Source organism: Nycticebus coucang, chromosome 4, assembly GCF_027406575.1.
Source record: "Nycticebus coucang isolate mNycCou1 chromosome 4, mNycCou1.pri, whole genome shotgun sequence".
Lineage (NCBI taxonomy): Eukaryota > Metazoa > Chordata > Mammalia > Primates > Lorisidae > Nycticebus > Nycticebus coucang.
Window position 1 is genome coordinate 73,273,469 of NC_069783.1, and position 23,181 is coordinate 73,296,649.

General features: G+C 46.9%; 3 protein-coding genes across 6 annotated transcripts in view; 2 read left to right on the forward strand and 1 right to left on the reverse strand.

Annotated features, from left to right (window-relative positions):
• On the forward strand, positions 1-3,354 carry HTRA2 (HtrA serine peptidase 2). Its single transcript, XM_053590021.1, has 8 exons — positions 1-500; positions 602-806; positions 897-1,091; positions 1,275-1,307; positions 1,533-1,638; positions 2,077-2,146; positions 2,799-2,894; positions 2,996-3,354. Exons 1-8 carry the CDS (start codon positions 1-3, stop codon positions 3,159-3,161), a joined length of 1,371 nt encoding a protein of 456 aa, XP_053445996.1. The 3' UTR covers positions 3,162-3,354.
• The window catches only part of LOXL3 (lysyl oxidase like 3), a 22,288-nt gene continuing 2,419 nt past the window's right edge, over positions 3,313-23,181 (reverse strand). The window contains exons 3-16 of one of the 4 annotated variants that reach the window (XM_053590007.1): positions 22,018-22,181; positions 21,212-21,426; positions 9,509-9,565; positions 8,880-8,939; positions 6,495-6,714; positions 6,073-6,253; positions 5,756-5,910; positions 5,415-5,582; positions 5,118-5,280; positions 4,696-4,939; positions 4,485-4,600; positions 4,269-4,405; positions 4,051-4,162; positions 3,313-3,850 (exon numbers count right to left, since the gene is read on the reverse strand). In XM_053590007.1, coding sequence (XP_053445982.1) covers positions 3,777-3,850; positions 4,051-4,162; positions 4,269-4,405; positions 4,485-4,600; positions 4,696-4,939; positions 5,118-5,280; positions 5,415-5,582; positions 5,756-5,910; positions 6,073-6,253; positions 6,495-6,714; positions 8,880-8,939; positions 9,509-9,565; positions 21,212-21,426; positions 22,018-22,181 — 2,066 coding nt within the window. In that variant the 3' untranslated portion in view covers positions 3,313-3,776. The remainder of the gene's footprint in view (positions 3,851-4,050; positions 4,163-4,268; positions 4,406-4,484; positions 4,601-4,695; positions 4,940-5,117; positions 5,281-5,414; positions 5,583-5,755; positions 5,911-6,072; positions 6,254-6,494; positions 6,715-8,879; positions 8,940-9,508; positions 9,566-21,211; positions 21,427-22,017; positions 22,182-23,181) is intronic. The other 3 variants (XM_053590008.1, XM_053590009.1, XM_053590010.1) reach the window with 3 other exon arrangements.
• DOK1 (docking protein 1) overlaps positions 21,438-23,181 on the forward strand; it is a 7,706-nt gene continuing 5,962 nt past the window's right edge. Inside the window, exon 1 of the mRNA XM_053590015.1 lies at positions 21,438-21,797. The gene's annotated coding sequence lies outside the window, so the exon portion shown is untranslated. The remainder of the gene's footprint in view (positions 21,798-23,181) is intronic.

A 23,181-nucleotide genomic window follows, 5' to 3' on the forward strand; every position in this document is an offset into this window, starting at 1 on the left:
ATGGCTGCGTTGAGGGCGGGGCGGGGTGCAGGCTGGAGCCTCCGGGGATGGCGGGCTTTATGGGGAACTTTTGGGGGGAAGGGACCCTTGTTGACCCCTGACCTCCGGGCCCTGCTGACGTCAGGAAGTTCTGACCCGCGGGTGACTTATGGGACCCCCAGTTTCCGGGCCTGGTTGTCTGTGGGGGTCCCTGAATCCCGGGCATGTCTGACTTCTGGGACTCCGGATTCCCGGGAACGATTGACTGCGAAAACCTCGGATTCCCGGACCCGTGAGGCCTCGGGGACCCCCGGAACGCGTCCGCGCGCGTGGCTGGCGGTGGCACTGGGCGCTGGGGGGGCAGTACTGTTGTTGTTGGGGGGCGGGGGGCGGGGTCCCCCGGCTGTCCTCGCTGCGGTCCCCGGCCCGCCACCAGCCTCTCCCCGGAGCCAGTACAACTTCATCGCAGACGTCGTGGAGAAGACAGCACCTGCCGTGGTTTATATCGAGATCCTGGACCGGTAATGGTGGAGTAGACCGGGAGGTACCGAGCCCAAGGGCCGGAGGGCGGACGAGCAGGAGGGGTCAGAGCTTCCTCATCCGTGTTTTCCCCGCATCCTAGGCACCCTTTCTCTGGCCGTGAAGTCCCTATCTCAAATGGCTCAGGATTCGTGGTGGCTGCCGACGGGCTCATTGTCACCAACGCCCATGTGGTGGCTGATAGGCGCAGAGTCCGTGTGAGACTGCCTAGTGGCGACACATATGAGGCTGTGGTCACTGCTGTGGATCCCGTGGCAGATATCGCCACGCTTAGGATTCAGACCCAGGTGGGGGGGCAGGATAGGCCAGGTCTGGTGGGAGCTGTTTATTTGCTCTCATCCCCAGATGACAGGTCTCTCCTACCCATTCTGCTATAGGAGCCTCTCCCCACACTGCCTCTGGGACGCTCAGCTGAAGTCCGTCAAGGGGAGTTTGTTGTTGCCATGGGAAGTCCCTTTGCACTGCAGAACACGATCACATCCGGCATTGTTAGCTCTGCTCAGCGTCCAGCTAGAGACCTAGGACTTCCCCAGACCAATGTGGAATACATTCAGACTGATGCAGCTATTGATGTGCGTCTTAATATGAGAGAAATGACAAACCAGATTGGGGAAGTGGGGAAAGGCACCAACTCATAAATAGTAGATGAGCCTATCTATAAGTGGAGGTTGGGCTACACAGATGTAGCCATTCATTCATAGGTTGGGAAAGGAGACAATCCCCATATCATGTCCACATTTTCTTCTTTTCTGCAGTTTGGAAACTCTGGAGGTCCCCTGGTTAACCTGGTAAGTAAGACATCCTTCCTTCCAAGAATTCCTGTCCCAGGTCAGTGTGAGAAGGGAGGGTTTTCCCTAATTCAAGGATGTTTGGCCAAGTTTCTGAGCAGTCTTTTGTTGGCTATCTTCCAATAACCAACCAGATCTCCCCAACACTCACTGATACTCTTGTTCAGGTGCCCTCATTCCCTACCATCTGTTTGGGCTAGGAAATAGGGGGCTGTATCCTTGCAGGATGGGGAAGTGATCGGAGTGAACACCATGAAGGTCACAGCTGGAATCTCCTTTGCCATCCCTTCTGATCGCCTTCGAGAGTTTCTGCATCGTGGGGAAAAGAAGAGTGAGCCTAACTTATGGGAAAAGGGTTGCCTTTAAAGTGGTAGAACATAGGCTCAGTGCCTGTGGCTGAAGCGGCTAAGGTGCCAGCCACATACATCTGAGCTGGTGGGTTCGAATCCAGCCCCGGCCTGCCAAACAACAATGACGGCTGCAACCAAAAAAAATAGCCGGGCATTGTGGCGGGCGCTTGTGTCCTAGCTACTTGGGAGGCTGAGGCAAGAGAATCGCTTAAGCCCAGGAGTTGGAGGTTGCTGTGAGCTGTGATGCCACAGCACTCTACCTAGGGCAACAGCTTGAGGCTCTGTCTCAAAAAAAAAAAAAAATGGTGGAACATAGGGTAGAGGCATTCACTGGGCCTTGCTGGAGTGTGATCTATTGGGAGGAAAAAGAGGGAAAGAGAGGATGTAGCTGGGTGGCCTTATTTGTCCTTCCATCATAGGTTCCTGGTTTGGAATCAGTGAGTCCCAGCGCCGCTACATTGGGGTGATGATGCTGACTCTGACTCCCAGGTATGAGCATTAGAGGTAGTGACATGTTGCATGACTAGAGTAATCAGTGGTGGGTAACGGGCACCTCTCTTGAACTTTGTTCTCATTTGTCTTTAGATTATCTAAAATGTGCTGCCACACACTTGGAGCTCACAAGAGCTGACCCCTCTCATAATCCTGACTTTCTTAACCATACTTCATTTTGCATTGTCACCAGATTTCCTCCTGTTACTGCCTTCAACCTATTAACCTGGCATTTAAGGACTACTTTCCATCTGTCTCTAAATCAGCCTTCCAGACTTAGCTGCTAGAACTTCCTACATGAATACTCTTTCCCAGCCCAGCTGATCTCCTGATTTCCTACTCTCGTGTTTTTTTGTTTATGCTATTTTTGTTTTATATAAAATTAATGTCAGACCCATCCTTTTAGGCTCAGTTTAAGTTCTACTCCCTCCTTAAAGCATCTCTTAGTATTCTAGAATGACAGTAGTGCTTTTGACTTTACACTTTGTATCATTTGAATTAGTTATCTTTTATGTATATATCCTATTTTGTAACAGCTAGCAGGCAGAAAGTTAATTGCTATTGTATCTGTAGAACCTAGTGTATTTACTGTCCACATATTTGTGTATTGATAAACTCAAGATGGACAGAGTGATCTGTGTACTTTCAGCATCCTTGCTGAACTACAGCTTCGAGAACCAAGCTTTCCTGATGTTCAACATGGTGTACTCATCCACAAAGTCATCCTGGGCTCTCCTGCACACCGGTAAGGGAGAGACTGCACTGCGAGATGGAGATGAGTGAGGAATGCATGTGTCCTTCAACTGGGCTGTCTGTTCCTTCCTTTCTCTCCATATTTCTCCATAGGGCTGGTTTACGGCCTGGTGATGTGATTTTGGCCATTGGGGAACAGCTAGTACAAAATGCCGAAGATGTTTATGAAGCTGTTCGAACCCAATCCCAGCTGGCAGTGCAGATCCGACGGGGATCAGAAACACTGACCTTATATGTGACTCCTGAGGTCACAGAATGAATGAATCAGTAAGAATATGAGGCTCCTGCTCTGATTTCCTCCTTGCCTTCCTAGTCTTGGCTCTGAGGGCCCTTGGGCAGAGGATTAAATGAACCAGTGGGGGGCAGGTCCCTCCACCCCCCAGCAGCAATCCCTGGGCTCTGAAGAATTGCAAAAACACTTTTTATATAAAATAAAATTATACCTAGCAACATGTTATAGTCAAAAATGAAAGAGGGGACTGGATGTTTCTCCCCTCCAAAAAGCTAGAGGTAAAGCTGTATCCCCTTGAACATAGGAGAGATATTGGAGCTGCCCATCCTGACCTCCCTAGTCAAGAAAATGAAATGTTGCCTTCTGTTCTGGGCAGTTGGTCAGGTGCTGCTCTTTGTGGTTTGCTCTGCTCGGTACTGGGCCTGGGAGCAAAGATGTCCCATGCCCACAGAAACTGACACCTGGCCTATGAAGGAGGGTGATAACTTCTGAATGACAGTTTCACATCCATTGTGCACAGGTGGATGAGTGTGGTGGACCTGCTGACATCAGGGGTTCTGTGGTAAGCTCCTGAGGTAATGGTAGCCTCAGGCCCCTGCCATTAGGGGCCAGTGGTGGTTTGCAGAGGAGGGTGGTAGCACTTTAGATGATCTGGTTGCTGGTCTGGCCAGGGTAGCGCTCAAACCTCCTGTTGGCCTCTTCACTGAAGGCATCACCTGCAGGGTGGAAAAGCACTTTGGGAGGTGCCCTGTATAGAGGCAGAAAGACAGACCTATTGTGGGGGAGGGTAGGTAGAAGTGGAGAGACTGAGAGATCCAGAGTTGGTTCAGAAGACAGAAACAATGTAGGGAAAAGAGAATGAAAGCCTTCCACTTCCATCCCCCAGTCTTTTTAGGTTGCTTTTCCCATCAAATACCAATGTGGCAGTTATGCACCCAGATGCGATGTCCATCATATTTGCAGTTACATTTCATTGCATTGTTGGTGAAGTCACTCTCTGCCACTTCAAAATTTGGGTTGATAACCACCTGTGAGTGAGACAAAGGCCACTTAACCCCAGGGCAATCGTCAGATTGAAAGGTGTCTTTTAATACTCCTCTCACATGCCATCTGGAAGCGTCAGGCTCTAGGCACCTGAAGAATGTAGTTTCCTGGCTTCACATCTGTGATGTCAATCCACTGACAGTCGATGTCATGCCGGTAGAGATCCCAGCAACCCACGGTGATGCCCTGTTCTCCAAAGTTGGCACATTCGTACCTCTTGGAGACATCTGCAGGGATTGGGATATGTTAGTGTAAGATAAGGCTGTGTGATGGAGATGCTGTAGTCTACTACAGGCCCCAACTCACCCTCCTGACACTCAGTGTCTTCTAGACAGAAACTAGCTTTGTGGCCCTCAGCCACTTTGGTGCCATTTGGAGTCAGGATATCATAGTGAGTGAAGATGTCCATACTATGGTAGTGCCTGTGAGGACAAGGGAACTCCTGTTGCCTGCTGTGAGCCTAGCAGGCTTCCTCCATCCATCCATATGACCTTGCCCTTCTACTTGACCCTCTTACCCATGGCACTCATGCCACACCCAGGAGTGGCGCCCAGCCTTGGGTCTGAAGTCAGCTCGTCCCAGATTATGGATCTGGGAGGAGAATCGGAGCAGACGCCGGTGGCCATAGGGCCAGTTGGCTGAGCGGGCCGAGCTGGCCAGGCAGTTCTCTTCCGCAGCACAGTACAACATGTGCAGGGGCCGGTCCTCAATGTAGGCAGTCTCCTGCACTAATGCTGAGTGCAGCAGCAAATCTGATGCGGCTGCACGGAGAAAGGAAGGTGAGTGTTAGAAGTCACTGCTGAGGGGCAGGGATGGATGGGGGTGCTTCATTTCTTCCTAGAACGTGTGAGACTGGTTTTCTTAGGGAAGGATTACCTCCTTCCTCTAGTAGTCTAGAGTCTCCCTTTCCTGGCTTGCATCACCATACCCTTCACTCACTCTCAGAACAGATGACTCCAGCGGTGAAGCGAGTCCCTGTCCTCTTGCAGGTGATATGGGTACCATGATGGGCACACTGGTCCAGGGACATCTCATTCCCTGTGCAGTGCACACCACTCATTACCACCTCTGTAATATTTCCGGAGTCCCAGTACCATGTCTCCTGGGGACATATGGAGGTTTCTGTGAAGTCCCATGATCCAACCTCCTGGACCAAGGGACTCATTTCCACAGTCCTCTTCCCAAAACACAGGCTTTAGAAACTATGGCTGTGGCTCTCCTCTCTTTCCTACTCACCTGTAGGCCGTGGTTGGCGTAGCCCAGACCGAGTTGCCTACAGGCCACCATGGCCTCCAGTGTTCCCCAGTCATCCCCACAGATAAGGCCCCAGCGAAGGGACCCAGGTCCCCCTACTTGCACCTCGACTCGCCCCTCATGTTGGCTACGGCCTCCACTGAGTCGGATCTGTAAGTGACACAGAATGGAAGTGTTGGCGAAAACTTGGAGTGGGTCAGGAGGGAGCTGCAGGATGGCAGGGCCTGGGGCAGCGGACTAGGGCTATTAGACTGCAGATTGGAGGTCAGACTGGGCAAGGTCAGAGATGGGGAGACTAAACCAAGGTGGAATATATGACTGACCTTGGCCTCCACCCCAATGTAGGGTAGGTTGCATCGAACTGCAGCATCCTGACTATGGGAACAATCATCAGCTGTGATGTTTTTGTGGGGGCACTTCCAGAGGGAGGGCTCCTGTCCAGAGCATTGAACTTCACTCACATGGATGGCACCCATGCCTAGGGTCAGAAGTCAAAGATCAGGAGGTTGTAACTAGGCCTTCACTGCCCAGGAGACTCCTGGACTGCCCAGGGAAAGTACCCCGAGGAGTGTGTACCTTGCCTTCTCTCCCCTTCCCTTCTCTCCCCTTCCCTTGCCCTCCTACCTCCATGTCCCCTCACCCTGCCCCATGCGAGCACCACTCAGAGCCTCTCGAGCACTCCCGAAGCCCAGCTCCCGACACACCACGCTGGCTGCTTGCAGGTCCCACTTGCGGTCACAGACTGTGCCCCACGTGCCAGCCTTCAGGACTTCCACTCGGCCCTCTCCATGGTGGGCTCCACCCTTTAGACGCACATGACACTAAAGAAGAGAAAGATGTGCCCAACAAAGGTGAATGGAAACATCAGCATGGAGAGGGCTAAGTGGATCTGGGAGATGAATGAGATTTTGGTGGGAGGGAGTAGGTGGTATCAGGTCTGTGGCCCACCCCCTAGAAGGTTCCTCTCATTTCTCAAAGGTCAAGGCTGTGCTTAGTCAGAGGGTGGCCAGGCTAGGGGGTTCTCCACCTGAGTGGGAAAGATCCATAGATACTGTCACACACCTCCCCCTGAGGCTTCGACTGTTGCTGCTTCTTCTGGCCACTGGATGCCACGTAGAGAGGGCCTGGCACACAGCTCACCACCGCAGGGGCCCCCCCAGGGCACCTGGTGGTGTCATTGGCACGATAGAACTCCAGGGAACAGAGGGAGAGGTGGGCCTCCGTGCCCATGCACGCCACCCCATGCAGACCAAAGGAGTGTTGCTGCCGCTGGGCCAGCAGCCTGGGGGGACAGGAGTGAGGTGCAGTAGGGTAAAAATGCTCCTGCCTCTTAGCCCCACATCCACCTCCCACTCCATACCTCCACCGTCCTCCCAACCTTTCATGACCACTTTATCCTCTTCTTCCCCCCTTCTATGTTTCCCTGAGGAGAGACAAAGGGATTGCTCAGTTTCCAAGCTGAGAGAGCCTGGATGACCCAGACAGGTGGGTCTTGGGGACTTTCTGCAACAGAAGAACTCTAAGGGAAGAATGGCAAGTCTTGACTCCCCTAACAGAAACCTTGTTCCAAGTGGTTTCAGCCTGCTGGCCCTAAAGGAGTCCAAGGCTAAGATTGCCATGCAAATAGGATGGGAAGCTAGTACTACCCCTAGCTGGAAGAGATGGTCAGGAGGGAGTGGCTGATGTGAACAGGAAACCAGAGTAGCCATGGTTAACAGATCCTGCTATTATGCTGAGACTGAAATAACTGAATGAGTCAGGACGCAAATGACAGAGGAAGTCTTCCATCTAAATGGTTCTCAGGGGCCAGAGAAACTTCCAGGTAGAGACTCTGTAGGACAGATTATGATGGGCAGTCATAGGAAGAATTGACCAGAGAGGGTGGAAACATGAAGGACTGGTGCTAATATATGCAGGACACCCAAAGTTTGAGGGAAACAAGGCTAGAGAAGGAAGATGGACATGAATAACAAAGGCAGCAGCCCCGGACCTGAGCTAAGTTTTTAATGATGTGGCCCATGCTCCTGCAATTTAAACATAAATGTCCCACAGACATCTGACAGGATAATGGGACTGAACTAGAGATGTTAAAGCTTGGAAATGCTGTAGAGATATCTTAGATAATGAGGGGATTTATTTATCATATACCAATGAAATGAGAGACTGAAGTGAGGCATATGGAGGAGAGAGGTGAACTCTCCCCAGAACAGCTGGGCGGAGCCCAGAGAGCCCATCTGGAAGGGAAGCAGATGTTGCGTGGCCGGGTGGAAGGGGGCTATGAGGCTGATGTGGTTGTGAATTATTGAGTAATGTGCCCCATCACTTGATGTTAGAGGAAGGAAGGAATATGATGACTTGAGGCCATTGACTGGGAAGACACAGGGAGGAGGAAAAGTTTATAAACAAAGCAGTCAAAGGAAGCCTGGACAATTTACAGAATACCTTTGGAAGCTCAGGATAAATGGATCCTGAAGATCAAAGAGATCAGGCCCTCTCCCAAAGTCCTGTTTGGCCGAAAATAAAGATCAAAGAAGCCATCACAGGAAAACGATATCTATCTTCTAAATACCCGCCTCCCTCCCTACAATGAAGAAAATACAATGTGTACTTTAACATGGGGTCAGGGAAGGCTGAAGTGTGGCCCCGCTGCACACACATGATCCTAAGCTAGAAGGGCACTACAAGAATAACCCCACATTCTGAGCTCCTCTAAAACCACCAGAGGGAGAAGCAGGTGAATGAGAGAAACAGGGAACCAGGGCTGAGACTGGACCTTCTGAGGAGAAGATAGTAGGGGAGAAAGGAGGGCAATTCTCTGTGCTTCAGACCCTGCTTAAGAAGGGAGACTTTTAAAGTGCAAACTGCCTTTAGAAGACAAGTTAGATGTAACCCCTGGGGCTGGAAGCTTTCTACTCCCTTGAGTTCTGAAGGAGCCCAGGAGGAAACCTGTGGAATTGAGCCAGAGAGGCAGGGGCTGTCGGTCTGATTCCATCTCTCGTCAAAGTTCCAAAGGAGACCCGAGTCTCACTCCACATGAAGTAAGATGGTAGCACTTATATTTAAAAATGAATCAAATAAAATTAGGCTGAGAACACTGATCCCTTAGGCAAACTTAACCTCTTGGGGGAGAAGCAAGTATTGTGTCTGAAGGAGAAAAGTACCAGATTATGTCCTAGAACTTGCTGTGAGGAGATAAATAAGCAAGTGAAACAAGGGTAGTCACTGGATGAAAAACGCCTCAAATTCTATGGCAAGCATAATTCCCCAAGACCAACACCCCCCGGCCAGCCTTACTTAACATTTTGGTACATGATCTGGACAGTGATTTGTAGCAGCTGTTGCTCCTCTACCTCTTGGGCAGCTCTTTCTTAGTCTGACCATAGCCTGATTCCCCCACTTCATAACTCTGTGCTTCCCTCCTCTCCACCCAACCTGAGCCTTATTTACCTCTTGATTGGCCCCTTGCCCACTTGGGGTTTGGGTTTGACTTTAAGCTTGGTGACTGGTCTGCAAAAAGGAGAAAGTAGTTGGTGGAGGTAGTAGTTAGAAGGTTCTTTTTCTCTTTCATGCGGTGTGTGGGAAGGGGCATGATGAGGGATGGCCAGATTCTCCCCATACACTGCTGAACACTACAAAATTGGATGTCAGGAATTCATGCTGCTGGGTTCAGCAACAGTGATGGGAAATCTAGTTATGTTAATCAGGAGAAGGGAGAGAAGAGGAAAGCTGAAGGCAGGAGAGAAAACAGGATTGCCAGTGAACTAAGGAATGTGGGGGAGGAGGAGGGACACAGGTGGCTGAAGCTGCAGTCTAAGCTGCTTGGGGGCAAGTATAAAGACAGGAAGCTTCTCCTCAGCCAATCTGACATTATTTCCTCCTTGTGTTCCCTGAGATTGGAGCTTGCCCATCCCCATGCCTGCTCCTCTCACTTCCCCCAGGGAATGGCCATTTTCCAGTCACATCCCTAATCTATCAGCTTGGGTTCTGGGATGGACATGGATAGGTTGCTATCCATCCATCCACCTCCTGGGACCACAGGGGCGAGCAGGAGGTCCCAGGGCTCTTGGCCCCTTTACCTTCCAAAAGGCTTGGGGCGTCGGGCCGAGACTTTAGCCGCTCTCTTCCTCAACTTTCTGTGAGTATAAGACAATAGTAGTCAGGACCAATGTAGAACCAAGTGGAAAAGGCTGGCACAGCTAGAACCAAAGCAAGATTTCTTTTCCAGGGGTGAGAAGGGTTCCTGATGGCAGGATATCATAAAATCGGACACTCCCAAGGCCCTATCCTTCCAGTTGTTTGGCCTCAGAAGCATATGACCAGGTGGGTGAAGTGAAGGCCATGGACTTAGAAAAGATAGTGTTCTTATGCCAGGACTCTCAGAAATTAGCTAAGGCAGATGAGGACAAAAGAACTCTTGGGTTTAGATATTAGTGCTAAACCTCTGTGTAGGGCTAAAGGGAAAGTAATTTAGATTGTTGGGATTGCCAGACTGGCTAAGGTAGGAGACAGAACTAGCCTAGGTCAAGCCCAGTGAGACTATCTTTTTGTTCTTGGATGTTCTCTTCAAGAAAGGCTTCTGGCATGGTCCAGGTCTAAGGCTGCTGGATCAGGACCAACGCTGGATCTCAAAGGATGTCAACTTGGTTTGACTATGGAGCACAGGCAGGCTCCTAAGGATGATAGCAACCTTCCTGCTCAAGTTGCAATCCTAAATGCCTTGGTCATTGGTCATTCACAAACTGAGCTCATCTCTCAAACTTACTTCCAGGAAAATAAATCTTACATCTTTTCCATTGGCCTAACTAACTGACTTATTTCATTCTTCAAGAGGTTTCCTTAAGTCTAAAATCTTTTTTTTTTTTTTTTTAAAGACAGAGCCTCAAGCTGTCACCCTGGGTAGAGTGCTGTGGCATCATAGCTCACAGCAACCTCCAACTCCTGGGCTTAAGCGCTTCTCTTGCCTCAGCCTTCCAAGTAACTGGGACCACAGGCGCCCACCACAATGCCTGGCCATTTTTTGGTTGTAGTTGTCATTGTTGTTTGGCAGGCCTGGGCTGGATTCGAACCTGCCAGCTCTGGTGTATATGGCTGGCACCTTAGCTGCTTGAGCTACAGGCGCCGAGCCAAGTCTAAAGTCTTAAGGGAAACAGAAACTAGGGGTCTGTTTCTCCTCCCATTCTCCCTTTTAATTTGAAGACTTAAATTAATTATGGTCACTTTTTGTCCTGTCCTACTGTGTATAGATGAATGCCAGTCTTGTCTGTCTGTTCTTTTAAATTTATGGGATCCCTTGCTATCTTTTATTTATTTATTTATTTTTGAGACAGAGTCTCACTCTGTTGCCCAGGCTAGAGTGCCATGGTGTCAGCCTAGCTCACAGCAACCTAAGACTCCTGGACTCAAGTAATCCTCCTGCCTTAGCCTCCCTAGAAGCTGGCACTACAGGTGCCTCCCATGATGCCCAGCTGATTTTGTCTATTTTTGTAGAGATGGGGGTCTTACTATGTTGCTCAAGCTTGTCTTGAACTCCTGTACTCAAATAATCCTCCTGCCTTGGCCTCCCAGAGGGCTAGGTTTATAGGTGTGAGCCTATAACTGGGGCTGGCCTGTTTTTTTTTTTTTTTTTTAAGAGACAAGATCCCACTCTGTTGCCTGGCTAGAGTGATTGTGCAGTCATAAGCCAGTGTGCCCAGCCCATTATCATCTTAGTTGTCTTTTCTTCGAACATGTTCCTGCTGTTTATCTTGAGAAGTCATGTCAACATAGTACAGTTGGCCCTCTGTGTCCATGGGTTCTGCATCAGTGGATTCAACCAACTGCTGATTAAAAATATCTTAAAACACTGCATCAATACTGAACATGTACAGACTTTCTCTTGTCATTCTCTAAACAATACAGTATAACAACCATTTATATATGGGGCAGTGCCTGTGGCTCAGTGAGTAGGGTGCTGGCCCCATATACCAAGGATGGCGGGTTTGAACCCGGCCCCAGCCAAACTGCAAAAAAAAAAAAAAAAAAAAAAAAAAAATAGCCGGGTGTTGTGGTGGGCACCTGTAGTCCCAGCTACTTGGGAGGCTGAGGCAAGAGAATCTCCTAAGCCCAAGAGCTGGAGGTTGCTGTGAGCTATGACGCCACAGCACTCTACCGAGGGACACAAAGTGAGACTCTGTCTCTAAAAAACAAAAAAAACCTAACCATTTATATAGCATTTACATTATATTTGGCATTATAAGTAATGTAGAGGTGATTTAAAGTATATGGAGGATGTGCTTAGGTTATATACAAATACTATACCATTTTATATCAGGGATATGAGCATCCTCAGATTTGGGATGGTCCTGTAAACAAACTCCCAAATAAACTGAGGGATGAATGTTTACTGTGTGAAGATGTACTGAGATTTTAAATACATGTATGTATTTTAAATAGATCAGAAGCTGTTTGGTATTTCCTGCCCCAGCTTCTTCCTGAGGATGTAGTTAGCTGGTGTATTTTGTCAAAACATCCTACATGTCCAACATTCCTACCAAAGAGTCTACAACTCTTGGGTTCCTTTCCTGAGACACTGTTAAGAGTTAGAGCTTTCGGCTGGCGCCTGTGGCTTAGTGGGTAGGGTGCTGGCCTCATACACTGATGGTGGCTGGTTCAAACCCGGCCCCGGCCAAACTGCCACAAAAAATAGCCAGGCATTGTGGTGGGCACCTATAGTCCCAGCTGCTTGGGAGGCTGAGGCAAGAGAATGGCCTAAGCCCAAGAGCTGGAAGTTGCTGTGAGCTGTGACGCTACAGCACTCTACCGAGGGCAACAAAGTGAGATGCTGTCTCAAAAAAAAAAAATTATAAAAGTTAGAGCCTTTACTTTTGTAAATAAGGTGTAAAACTCTAAATGTCTTTCAAATATGTATAAAATGTCTAAAATGAAATATTCTTCATACCTTCTTTCACCAGTCAACCCAGAAAGATCATCTTGATCTCTGGAGTAGTACTCAGAAAAATTCAGTATTATCTGCAAACTTAAAGTGCTTCTTCTTTAAGTTATTAAAAGGCTTTATATTGTAAGGTCCTTATATTATTTATGTGGATGAGGTCAGACAATTAAATTCATGAACTCATCCTAGAAAAAGTCCTATATACCTCATTATTAAATAACTCCATGCTCACCTTTGTAGTACCCTCACGGGAAACTATGCACTGATGCCAGGTCCCAGTTCACCCTTCAAAGCACTTTTTCTAGGACAAGTTCCCAAACTTAATTGTCTGACCTTGTATGATGATAGCTTTGATGGCCACTCCAAAAAGAGTTCCAAAATTGCTTTAAAGGGTAGGCTAGGGTGGCGCCTGTGGCTCAGTGAGTAGGGACCCGGCCCCATATACCAAAGGTGGCAGGTTCAAACCTGGCCCCGACCAAACTGGAACAACAACAACAAAAAATAGCTGGGCGTTGTGGTGGGCACCTATGGTGCCAGCTACGTGGGGAGGCCGAGGCAAGAGAATAGCCTAAGCCTAAGAGCTGGAGGTTGCTGTGAGCTGTGATGCCATGGCACTCTACTGAGGGTGACAGAGTGAGACTCTGTCTCTAAAAAAAAAAAAGAAAAAAGGTTAGGCTAAGCCCTGGCATTGCTGCATAGCTTCCCAAGGGGAGGACTTCAAAGATGACTGTAGTGATATGCAGCAATGAGGTATGTAGCACTTTTTCTAGGACAAGTTCATGAACTTAATTGTCTGACCTTGTATACATACATATATTAATATATAATATTTCATCTACATATATGAGTTTAGGACCTTTTATCATGTAAGGTATAAATTATATTAATGACTTCATCCTTATTTAGGACCAGTACAGACATTTTTCTTTTTCCTTTTTTTTTTGAGACAAAGCCTCAAGCTGTTGCCCTGGGTAGAGTGCTGTGACATCACAGCTCACAGCAACCTCCAACTCCTGCACTCAAGTGATTCTCCTGCCTCAGCCTCCCAAGTAGCTGGGACTACAGGCACCTGCCACAATGCCAGGCTGTTTTTTTGTTGCAGCCGTCATTGTTGTTTGGCGGGCCGAGCTGGATTCAAACCCGCCAGCTCAGGTGTGTGTGGCTGGCGCCTTAGCTGCTTGAGCCACAGGCGCCGAGGCTGACATTTTTCTTGATTTACATTTCTTTATTCACAGATGTACTTCTTTCCCCCTATAATTTGTTCTCCTTTTCAACCATCAAATGTAAAAACCTATCTACTTCTACATATCCTCTTATTCCTCCCAACCATCTCTCTTGGGAGAGGGCAGCTTCACTCAAATGTTTCAGAATTCCACCTCTCACAATCCATCTCTCTCTTGCACATAACTGGTCCTTCCCAATGGAATGATTTTAAATACGTTCAAATTACACACACATGTACATGCACCCTCTATCCTACATCTTTCTGCTTCTTTGTTTTGTTTTATTTTATTTATTTAGAGACAGAATCTCACTATGTCACCCTCAGTAGAGTGCTGTGGCGTCACAGCTCACAGCAACCTCAAACTCTTCGGCTTAAGCGATTTTCTTGCCTCATTCTCTCAAGTAGCTGGGACTACAGGTGCCTGCCACAATGCCCGGCTATTTTTTTTTTATTGCAGTTGTCATTGTTTAGCAGGCCTTGGATGGGTTTGAACCCTCCAGCCTCGGTATATGTGGCTGGTGCCCTAACCACTGAGCTACAGGCACCGAGCCTTCCCACTCATTCTTTAACCTACTTCCTCTGGTTTTTCCCACCCACTACTCTACAAACTTGTATGTTGCTAAATTGAGTAGACATTTTTCAGTCTTCCTCTTACTGACCTGTCTGCAACATCTGACTGTGCTATCCTCTCCACTTCCTAGGCTGCCATACATTATAGTAGCCTGGTTTTATTCCCATTTCTCGTTGCTCTTTCTTAGTCTTCTTTGTGGCTCCTCCCCTATCTGATCATTTACATTTTTGGAGCTCTGTCTTAGCTTTCTTCTCTTCTCACACTATATATGATCCTCCTCTCTTTATATGGTCTCATTCACACTCAATGTCCATTGCCTTCTTGATGTTTCTAGGAGGGGATCTCAAACTGTAATGCAGGTCCAAAAAATAAATATAATTTCCCCAGCAAAATCCACTCCAGAAACCTAGGAGTCAACCTTGACTTCTCCCTTCCTTGTCTCCCAAAGTCAATCAATAACCAAGTCCTGTCTATTTTACTTTCTAAATCTCTCTGCAATCCATTCATTCTTGCTCTCATACAAACCATTCTCAGAAATGCAGTCAGAATGATCTTTTGGACTCACAAACTTGATCATGTCATCTTACAGTCCTCATTAAAACACTTCAAGAGATTCCCAATCCTCTTAACATGACCTATAAGATCTTCTGTGATTTGGAGCCTAATTACTTCTCTCATCAGTTATTTTCTTTTGTCTTCTCAGCACCTTATATAATGTTTGGCAAATAGTAGAAGTTCAATAAATATCTGTCAAACCGAGATGAATTAAAAGAGTGACTTCTGGGAGGTGCCTGTGGCTCAGTGGGTGGAGCACCAGCCCCATGTACTGAGGGTGGTGGGTTCAAACCCAGCCCTGGCCAAAACTGCAACAATAAAAAACTAACACAGTTTAATATTAAAAAAAAAAAAAAGAGTGACTTCTTAAACAGCACTGAAGCTCTTAGAGCCTCAATTTCATTACATATAAAAGAGCAACAAATAGTTCCATTATCGGTACATTCTTTTCCTTTTCTAAAATTCTATGATTTTATCATGTTCTAGGATAGAGCTAGCAAAACAAGTTTAAAACTGATAGATACTTTTAGGGCGGTGCCTGTGGCTCAAGGGGTAGGGCACCGGTCCCATATGCTGGAGGTGGTGGGTTCAAACCCAGCCCTGGCCTAAAAAAAAAAAAAAAGAAAGAAAAAGAAAAACTGATAGATACTTTTGATTTTATCATTTTCTAAATCTTATTGACTTCCTTTCAAAGCCAGAAGATCCATTTGTTTTTCTTTAAAGAGGAGTAGAGTTGTTTATAACTCTCCTGCCTGTTTTTCATAATTACATCATCTGTGAGAAGCTCCCTCTGCCTGGCTTGACCTAGCAAGAAGATCTGTAACACAGCCCCACGGCAGAATCTCCCAGACTCCTATAATCACTTTGACCACTAAGAATGACCTCCATGCTTTAGTGATCTCCTCCTCCAGCCTGCACACTCCAGACCAGTATAAAATTCACATACAATACAGACAGCAAATATTCTTGATCTCTGAAAATTACTTCAAGCTGTGCATACCTAGGACAATTCCTATATCTCAAACTTCCTAAGGATGGTTCATCCCTAAAGCTGTTAATAGTACATATTAACTTGAAGCCCTGAGATACCGATGGTACCATCTTTCTCTCAGGCAGCTTCAGAATCATTGTAGGTGTCTCTTCTCTCATTCTGTCTATGCAATTAGTCATCCTATATCTATTCACTGTCCTCTATATATGTTGTCACCTTTCTAATAAGTTTCATTTTTATGATAAACTCTGAACTAGTTTTACTGCAATCCAGGGGTCCTCAAACTGCGGCCCGCAGGCCACATGAGGCAGTGTGATTGTATTTGTTCCTGTTTTGTTTTTTTACTTCAAAATAAGGTATGTGCAGTGTGCATAGGAATTTGTTCATAGTTTTTTTTTTTTTTAACTATAGTCCGGCCCTCCAACGGTCTGAGGGACAGTGAACCGGCCCCCTGTTTAAAAAGTTTGAGGACGCCTGATTCTCTCCCCATTTACTACTTTCAGGCGAACCTTTTCTTTTCTATTATTTATGTATTTATTATTTATTTATTTATTTATTTTTGACACAGCGTCTCAAGCTGTTGCCCTGGGTAGAGTGCCGTGGCGTCACAGCTCACAGCAACCTCAAACTCTTGGGCGTTAAGTGATTCTCTTGCCTCAGCTTCCCAGGTAGTTGGGACTACAGGCACCTGCCACAACGCCTGGCTATTTTTTTGTTGTAGTTGTCATTGTTTTTAGCTGGCCCGGGCAGGGTCAGCTAAAAACAGAACCTACCAGAACCTACCAGCCTCTGTGTACGTGGCTGGTGCCATACTCACTGAGCTACGGGGTGCTGCCTATTTATTTATTTTTGACATAGAGTTTCACTCTGTTGCTCTGGGTACAGTGCCATGGCAGCATAGCTCACAGCAACCTCAAACTCTTGGGCTTGAGCAATCCTCTTGTCTCAGCCTCCCAAGTAGGAAGGCACATGCCTGTAATCCCAAACTGAGATTACAATCCCAATCTCATGTTTTTAAAAACACTGGCTTAATTTCATCACTTCTTCATACAAATACCTTTATTTATTTATTTATTTTTTGCAGTTTTTGGCCGGGGCTGGGTTTGAACCCGCCACCTCTGGCATATGGGGCCAGCGTCCTACTCCTTTGAGACACAGGTGCCGTCCACAAATACCTTTAATTTTAATTTTTCTATAAGACACAGATCAAATTCTCTAATTTGGCATTTAAAATTTTCCACTTTAATGACCTCACTATATCCATTCAGTATTTCCCTGTATAAACCTCTTCTTGCTAACTTACTGTTTTCCAGATATATCTTGTTCATTATCACCTCTGTCAGGGTCAATGATGACTCCATGTTGCTAAATCCAGTCCGCATGTTTTTAGATCTATGGGTAGCACCAGCTCAGTTGATCACTCTTTCGTCTTTGGAGCCCTATACTTGGTTTGCAGGCCACTATACTATCCCGGTTTTCTTCCCACTCACCTCACTATGTGCATTTCACCCTATCTTCCTGACCTCTTAGCTTCAGTCCTTGTGCCCCCTCCTTAAAATTTACATTCACTTCCCTGATAAATGTAAAGTGTTTCAAGACTTTATATACCTTAATTCAACTGAACTCTAGAGTCCTATATCCAATTTGTCTAACTTAGCTTTGTCATTTCACTGTCTTAAAGAACATCAAATTTAAGAGAGTTCCTACTCTACCCTATCCCCATCTCCACACAAAACATACTCCACTATGTTTCTTGTCAGATGAAGCCAATTCATACTTAGCTGAGACCAGAAATGCTGGGATAATCTAAACTTCTCTTTCTAACACCACAATGAATCTGCTAGCAAATCCTATGGAATCTACTTTCAACAGTATACAGACCTTGATCATTTTTCACCACTTTCACTGGTCATCGTCCCTTTTCATATTATTTACTTGGCTTTTAGCCCTCTTGCTTCGGCTATATTCCCTACAGTCTATCTTTTTTTTATTATTAAATCATAGCTGTGATTCTCCCCTCCCCCACCACACACACACACACACACACACACACACACACACACAATTAATGCGATCATGGGGCACCATACACTGGTTTTATAGACTGTTTGACACATTTTCGTCACACTGGTTAACATAGCCTTCCTGGCATTTTCTTAGTTATTGTGTTAAGGCATTTACATTCTACATTTACTAAGTTTCATATATACCCTTGTAAGATGCACCGCAGGTATAATCCCACCCATCACCCTCCCTCCACCCACCTCCCCCCTCCCTCCCCTCCCTTTCCCCCTTCCCCCTATTCTTAGGTTATAACTGGGTTATAGCTTTCATGTGAAAGCCATAAATTAGTTTCATCCTACAGTCTATTCTTAATAAATCAGTGAAAGAAGTAACTTAAAAATGGAGGTCTGGCATCTAACTGCCATACCTGGGAGAAGGAAAAATGACCCAGGGTCAGGCAGCCCAGGCAAAGTAGGATTTGTCTTAGAGCTGACTATCATGTAGTTTACTGTCCATGGCAATCACTGAACCACGAGGAGGTTCCCACCCAGACAGAACCCCAGACCATTACCAGAGCCTTTTCCTTCCTTGTGAAAAAGGAGGCCCGTTTGTTGTCTATGGCAAATGCATCTTGCTCTGTAAACCTATTATCTTCCTTTTGCTTTTATAAACCTATCCTTTTATTCCTCAATAAATTTTGTTTTCTGCTTGCCTAAATATAAATATATGGATAAAGGCTTAATGTCATGCTTCTGCTCAAAATATTTTCTTATCTCGCACAGGGTCAAAGTCAAAGTCTCTCAAATGACCTATCAGAATCTGGCCCCTCAGTCTTTTCCTGTCATCTCCTACATTGCATCTCCTACCATTTTCTCCTGTGTTTATTCAGTATCAGCCACAGTGGCCTCCTGGAGAATGACAGGAATTCTTCTCCCCTCCCCCACCACACACACACACACACACACACACACACACACTCCCTAGAATATTTTCATTTATGATCCCTCTTCCTGGAAATGTTTATCTAGATGTCTGCATAGTTTGTGCCCTCACCTCCTTTCAATTCTCAGAGAGGCCTTCCCTGACCACTCTGTTTAAAACTGCAATTCTACTCCCATGTCTTAACACTTTCCCAGCTTTTTTTTTTTTTTTTTAACCCATTGCACTCTTTGTCATCCTTACATTTTATATTTTTAATTACTTGCTTCCAGATTCACTCCTGGTCCGTGAGATAAGGGATTTTTGTCCATTTTTTTTCTCTGCTGAAGCCCTAGTGTCTCCAACAGTACCTGGCACAAGGAAGGTTTTAATAAATAAATATTGGACAAATGAATTGCTACACTTTTGCACATGCTATCCTCCTCACTTGAAATGATCACTATTTAAATCCTCTGAATCTTTCAGAATCTGGTATTTGGATTAGGAAAGCTAAAAAGCAAATGCAGCCCCAAGATAGAAGATAGTAACAGAACATTGACACATAGTTGTTTTAATATAGTTTTAGTCTCCAAACCAGATAAAGTCTATTCCTCGGGGCTGAAAGAACTTTCAGATAAGTCTCAGTCAAGGAAAAGAAAATTTGAGCAAGTATGGAAAAGACTGAAGACTACATAATGTATTAATTTTCAAAAAAAAAAATAAAGAAGAAAAGAAAGAAAGAAAAGCAAGAAAAGATTCCTCAATTTCTCAGTCTATACATAAGTAACATTCTGGGATAAGTTATTAAACAGGAAGTTTGCAAGCATTTAGGAAAAAATAGGGTGATCCTTAGAAACTTAAAAGGATTTCAGTAAAAATAGGCCCCCAAATAACTATGATTTCCTTTTTGGAAAGGATTGTTCAGTTGGAAAGGTGGAGCATGGCTGTGAACACAGTATATCTGGATTTTAGCAAAGAAAAATAAAATCTCCTGTGACGTCATTATAGACAAAAAATACATGTATATATAAGGTGAAATGTTGGTTGTACCATTGTTGTATTCTGTTTCTTCCTAATTAGTTGGAAAAACATATTTTTACAAGTGATCATTAGAGGCTTGATGTAAATCTAAAGAAAAAATTTTGGTTTGTTTTTGGACAGAGAATTACTCTTTCACCCCAGGTAGAGTGCAGTGGCACCATCACAGCTCACAGCAACCTCTCAAACTCTTGGGCTCAAGCGATCCTCCTGCCTTAGCCTCCTGAGTAGCTGGGACAACAGGTGCCCACCCCAAGGCCCAGCTAATTTTTCTATTTTTAGTAGACACCAGATCTCCTTGCTCAGTCTGGAACTCTTGAGCTCAAACAATCCTTCCCCCTCCCCCTCCCAGAGTGCTAGAATTACATGCGTGATCCATGGTGCCCTGCCTTGGGGAAAGCTTTACTAGAGTGAGACTTTGGTTTTGAACAGTTCACCAATGATTTTTACAGTCCTTCTGATGAAAGTCAGAAGTACCGCTATCATGTCTGTCCAGCAAAGGTGGCCGTGTGGGAATGACTGAAAATTACATCAGGACTCAAGATTATTTCATGGGATCATCATGGCTTTTTTATGGCTTTTAAATGATGAGGTAAACTCAATATGCATTTAGGTTCAAAAAGGCTGCTTAAGGATAGGGAAGCCTTGAATTGGTTTTAGGTGATTTAAGTTCAATATAAGCAGTGGGATGCCGGCAAACTCGAGGTGTGCCATCTAGATGTGAAGAGGCTTTTCAGCAAAACTGATCTAAGGAAGAACTGAAGAAAAAGCATTTCTGGCTCGCAAAATAGAAGATTATAGACTTCCAAATATTTGCCAGGCTCCCATTGGTTGTTTTTCAAAATGACCAAATTAGATGCTCCAGGGAGCGGAGATACTGTAAGCCCAGAACCTTTTCCTGGGGGCGATTCGTAATCCTGGAAGCCGGGCAGGTGGAGAGGGCAAAGGGCATTCTGGACAATTTCCCCTGGCGCACCGAGGGCTCACAGACTCACCCCGGGACTAATTCGGCCGAGGGTGGGGCCGGGTCTCTGCCGGCGCCCTCCTGCCCCGCCTGGATCCGCCCCGTGAGGGGACACGCCGCCCGGCCAGCCGTTCTCGTCCCCAGACCGCCGGCTCCCAGCTCTCAGCTGGACACAGCCAGGCGCCGCCTCCCGAGGCCGGCCGCGCCCTGGCGGAACCTGGAACCCGCGGGCTGGCCGCGCCGGCGCGGTGACCGCCCGCGGGCCTGGGCGGAACCTGGAGAGGCGGCTAGCGAACTGAAGCCGGAGATCCGCCCGCCTGCCGCCCTGCAGCGCCCTCGCCCTCTCCCCGGGGCCGCCGGGCCACCAGAGAGCCGGGCCCCACTGTTCCGTACGGCAGACCGCCCTCGGGGCGTCTTTCGTGGCCCTAGAAGATTTCCCCACTCTTTGGCTTAGGCCTCCGTATTTGCCCACTACTCCAGGTACCCGGGTTCTCCTAGCGCCCCGACCCTCTCTAAGGCCTCTCAACACCATTACTCGAGCACCCAACCAGGGTCCCTGCAGCCAGCGCCCGCGCCCCTCACCTGTAGAAGGCCGCGTTGAACCTCTTTTCGCTAGGAAAGCCGAGCATCCCGCAGACCACGTGGCTGTTGTGGGCGCTCCAGCCTTTGTCACACACTTGCGACCAGCCATCAGGAAGCCTGACCTCAACCAGTCCCTCGGTTACTGGCAGGGGCCGCCTGCCCCACCCGACCGCTGGTCGCAGTCGCACCTCTTCCACTTGCAGGTGATGCTCTACCTGAGGGCGGGACCACAAGCAGAGGAAAGAGTGGCACCTTTCCCTTGTCCTGTAAACTCAGGAGGGATGGGGCTGAGACAGGGCTGAGGAGAACGCCGTGCCTGCCTGCAGTCTGGGGGCGCGGACTCTCCAGCAACCATCAGTGTGGAGGGATACGCTGTGCTCTGAGAAATGATGGAGAGCGGTGAGGAAGGAGGGAGCACCCGATTAACTCTGTCCGGAGCAAGAGGGAGGACTTCACACAGGACGTGGCTTTGGAGGAGGAGGAGAAAGTAAGAAAGGAGATGTGCCAGAATGGCAGCAAGAACTGAGCGGAGGGAAAGCGCAGGACACTCCCTGATCAAGAAGGCAAGAAGCTGGAGAGGCTCGTGGTAGGTTTTGTTCCTTGAATGATGTTACCTGCTCTCCCCACCACCCAAGTTTTATAGCACCTATGAACTTCATTGTTTGCTCTTTCACGCCTCTCGCCAATCCAAACTATCCCACAGGGGCATATAGGATCCCCTACATTCTGATATCTGCTCTAAACACCCCAAAGTCCTCTCTATTTGGTCATACTGGGTGGTGAGTATATGTCTGTGAACTACAGACCTCGATGACATTGGAGTCTGTGAAGCCCGGGAGGCGCTGATCCTTGCAGATGACCCCAGCATCCTCATCATGGGTACAGTCACTGTTCCCCCAGCCGCGGGAGGCACATTCTATCACACTCTTCTCAGCCCCAGTGCAGCTTAGGTTGTCCAACCAGATGCGGCCTGTGGAAGGGCAGATGAAATGACAGAGAAACTTAGGGAGGTAGGATGAGGGAGATGGGGAGAATGGGAAGTGAAAGCATGGGAGCCTCACACTTGTCCACAATAATCCCACTTTTCTGCTTGATGGGGATTTCCTGGTGGAGAAAAGGTGGGATCCTAGAGGGTAATAGGAAAGAGGGCATATAATTGATGGAAAGTTGGTGGTGATCTGGGGATACTCAAGATGTTGATATGGCAAATACAAACCAAGAATCAACACTGAAGTTCTGATTCATCCTCATCCATTCAATGATAGCTACAACTAGTCAAGTACCTACTGTGTGCCAGGTGGTCTGCCATGGTGTTAACATACATGATCATTCTTAGAACTGCTAGAGACTGTTTTACATGAAGAAAGTAGAGTTCAGAGATGTTAAATAACTTACCTAAGGCCACAGAGCCAGTACATGGGGGCTTAGGAATATGATCTCTTCTGAGACTTGGAGATCTAAGATCCCTTCACCTCACCCTTGCGTTCTCCCACATGCTTGCCCTATCTGTGCTGCCACATAGCTCCTTGCTCCTGTCTGGACTCTAATGAATATCACTGATTTTCTCTCAGAATTGGGTAGATCCTCAAAGGTTATCTGTCCCAGCCACTGCCCAGGGATCCCTCGTTCATATCCTGAAAGGACTTACCTAGCTTCTGCTGGGACACCTACATCCTGACCCACCAGACTTCTTTAACCATCAGAAAGTCCTTGTTACTCTTGACTTTTCCCCAGCAAATCTGATTCAGTCCTTTGATGCCATCCAGAAAAATCCCTCAGCCACATGACTGACCTTCCCATATTTGAAGACAACCATTATGTAATTGCTATCTGAGACTTTTTGTTTCCTAACCAATCCCCTGGTTCTTTAACTATTTCTTCTAGAAACATGGCTTCTGAATCTTTCACATTTGGGCAGTTCTCCTCTGAAAGTATTTCCATTTTCTACTGTCTCTCTTAAAATGTAGCAT

Bases quoted from the DNA above. Each gene is read 5' to 3' on its own strand.
- HTRA2 (XM_053590021.1), top strand. From the start codon at position 1: ATGGCTGCGTTGAGGGCGGGGCGGGGTGCAGGCTGGAGCCTCCGGGGA. The intron at 807-896 runs GTGGGGGGGCAG...ATTCTGCTATAG, and splicing joins CGCTTAGGATTCAGACCCAG to GAGCCTCTCCCCACACTGCC. The intron at 1,639-2,076 runs GTGAGCCTAACT...CTTCCATCATAG, and splicing joins GCATCGTGGGGAAAAGAAGA to GTTCCTGGTTTGGAATCAGT.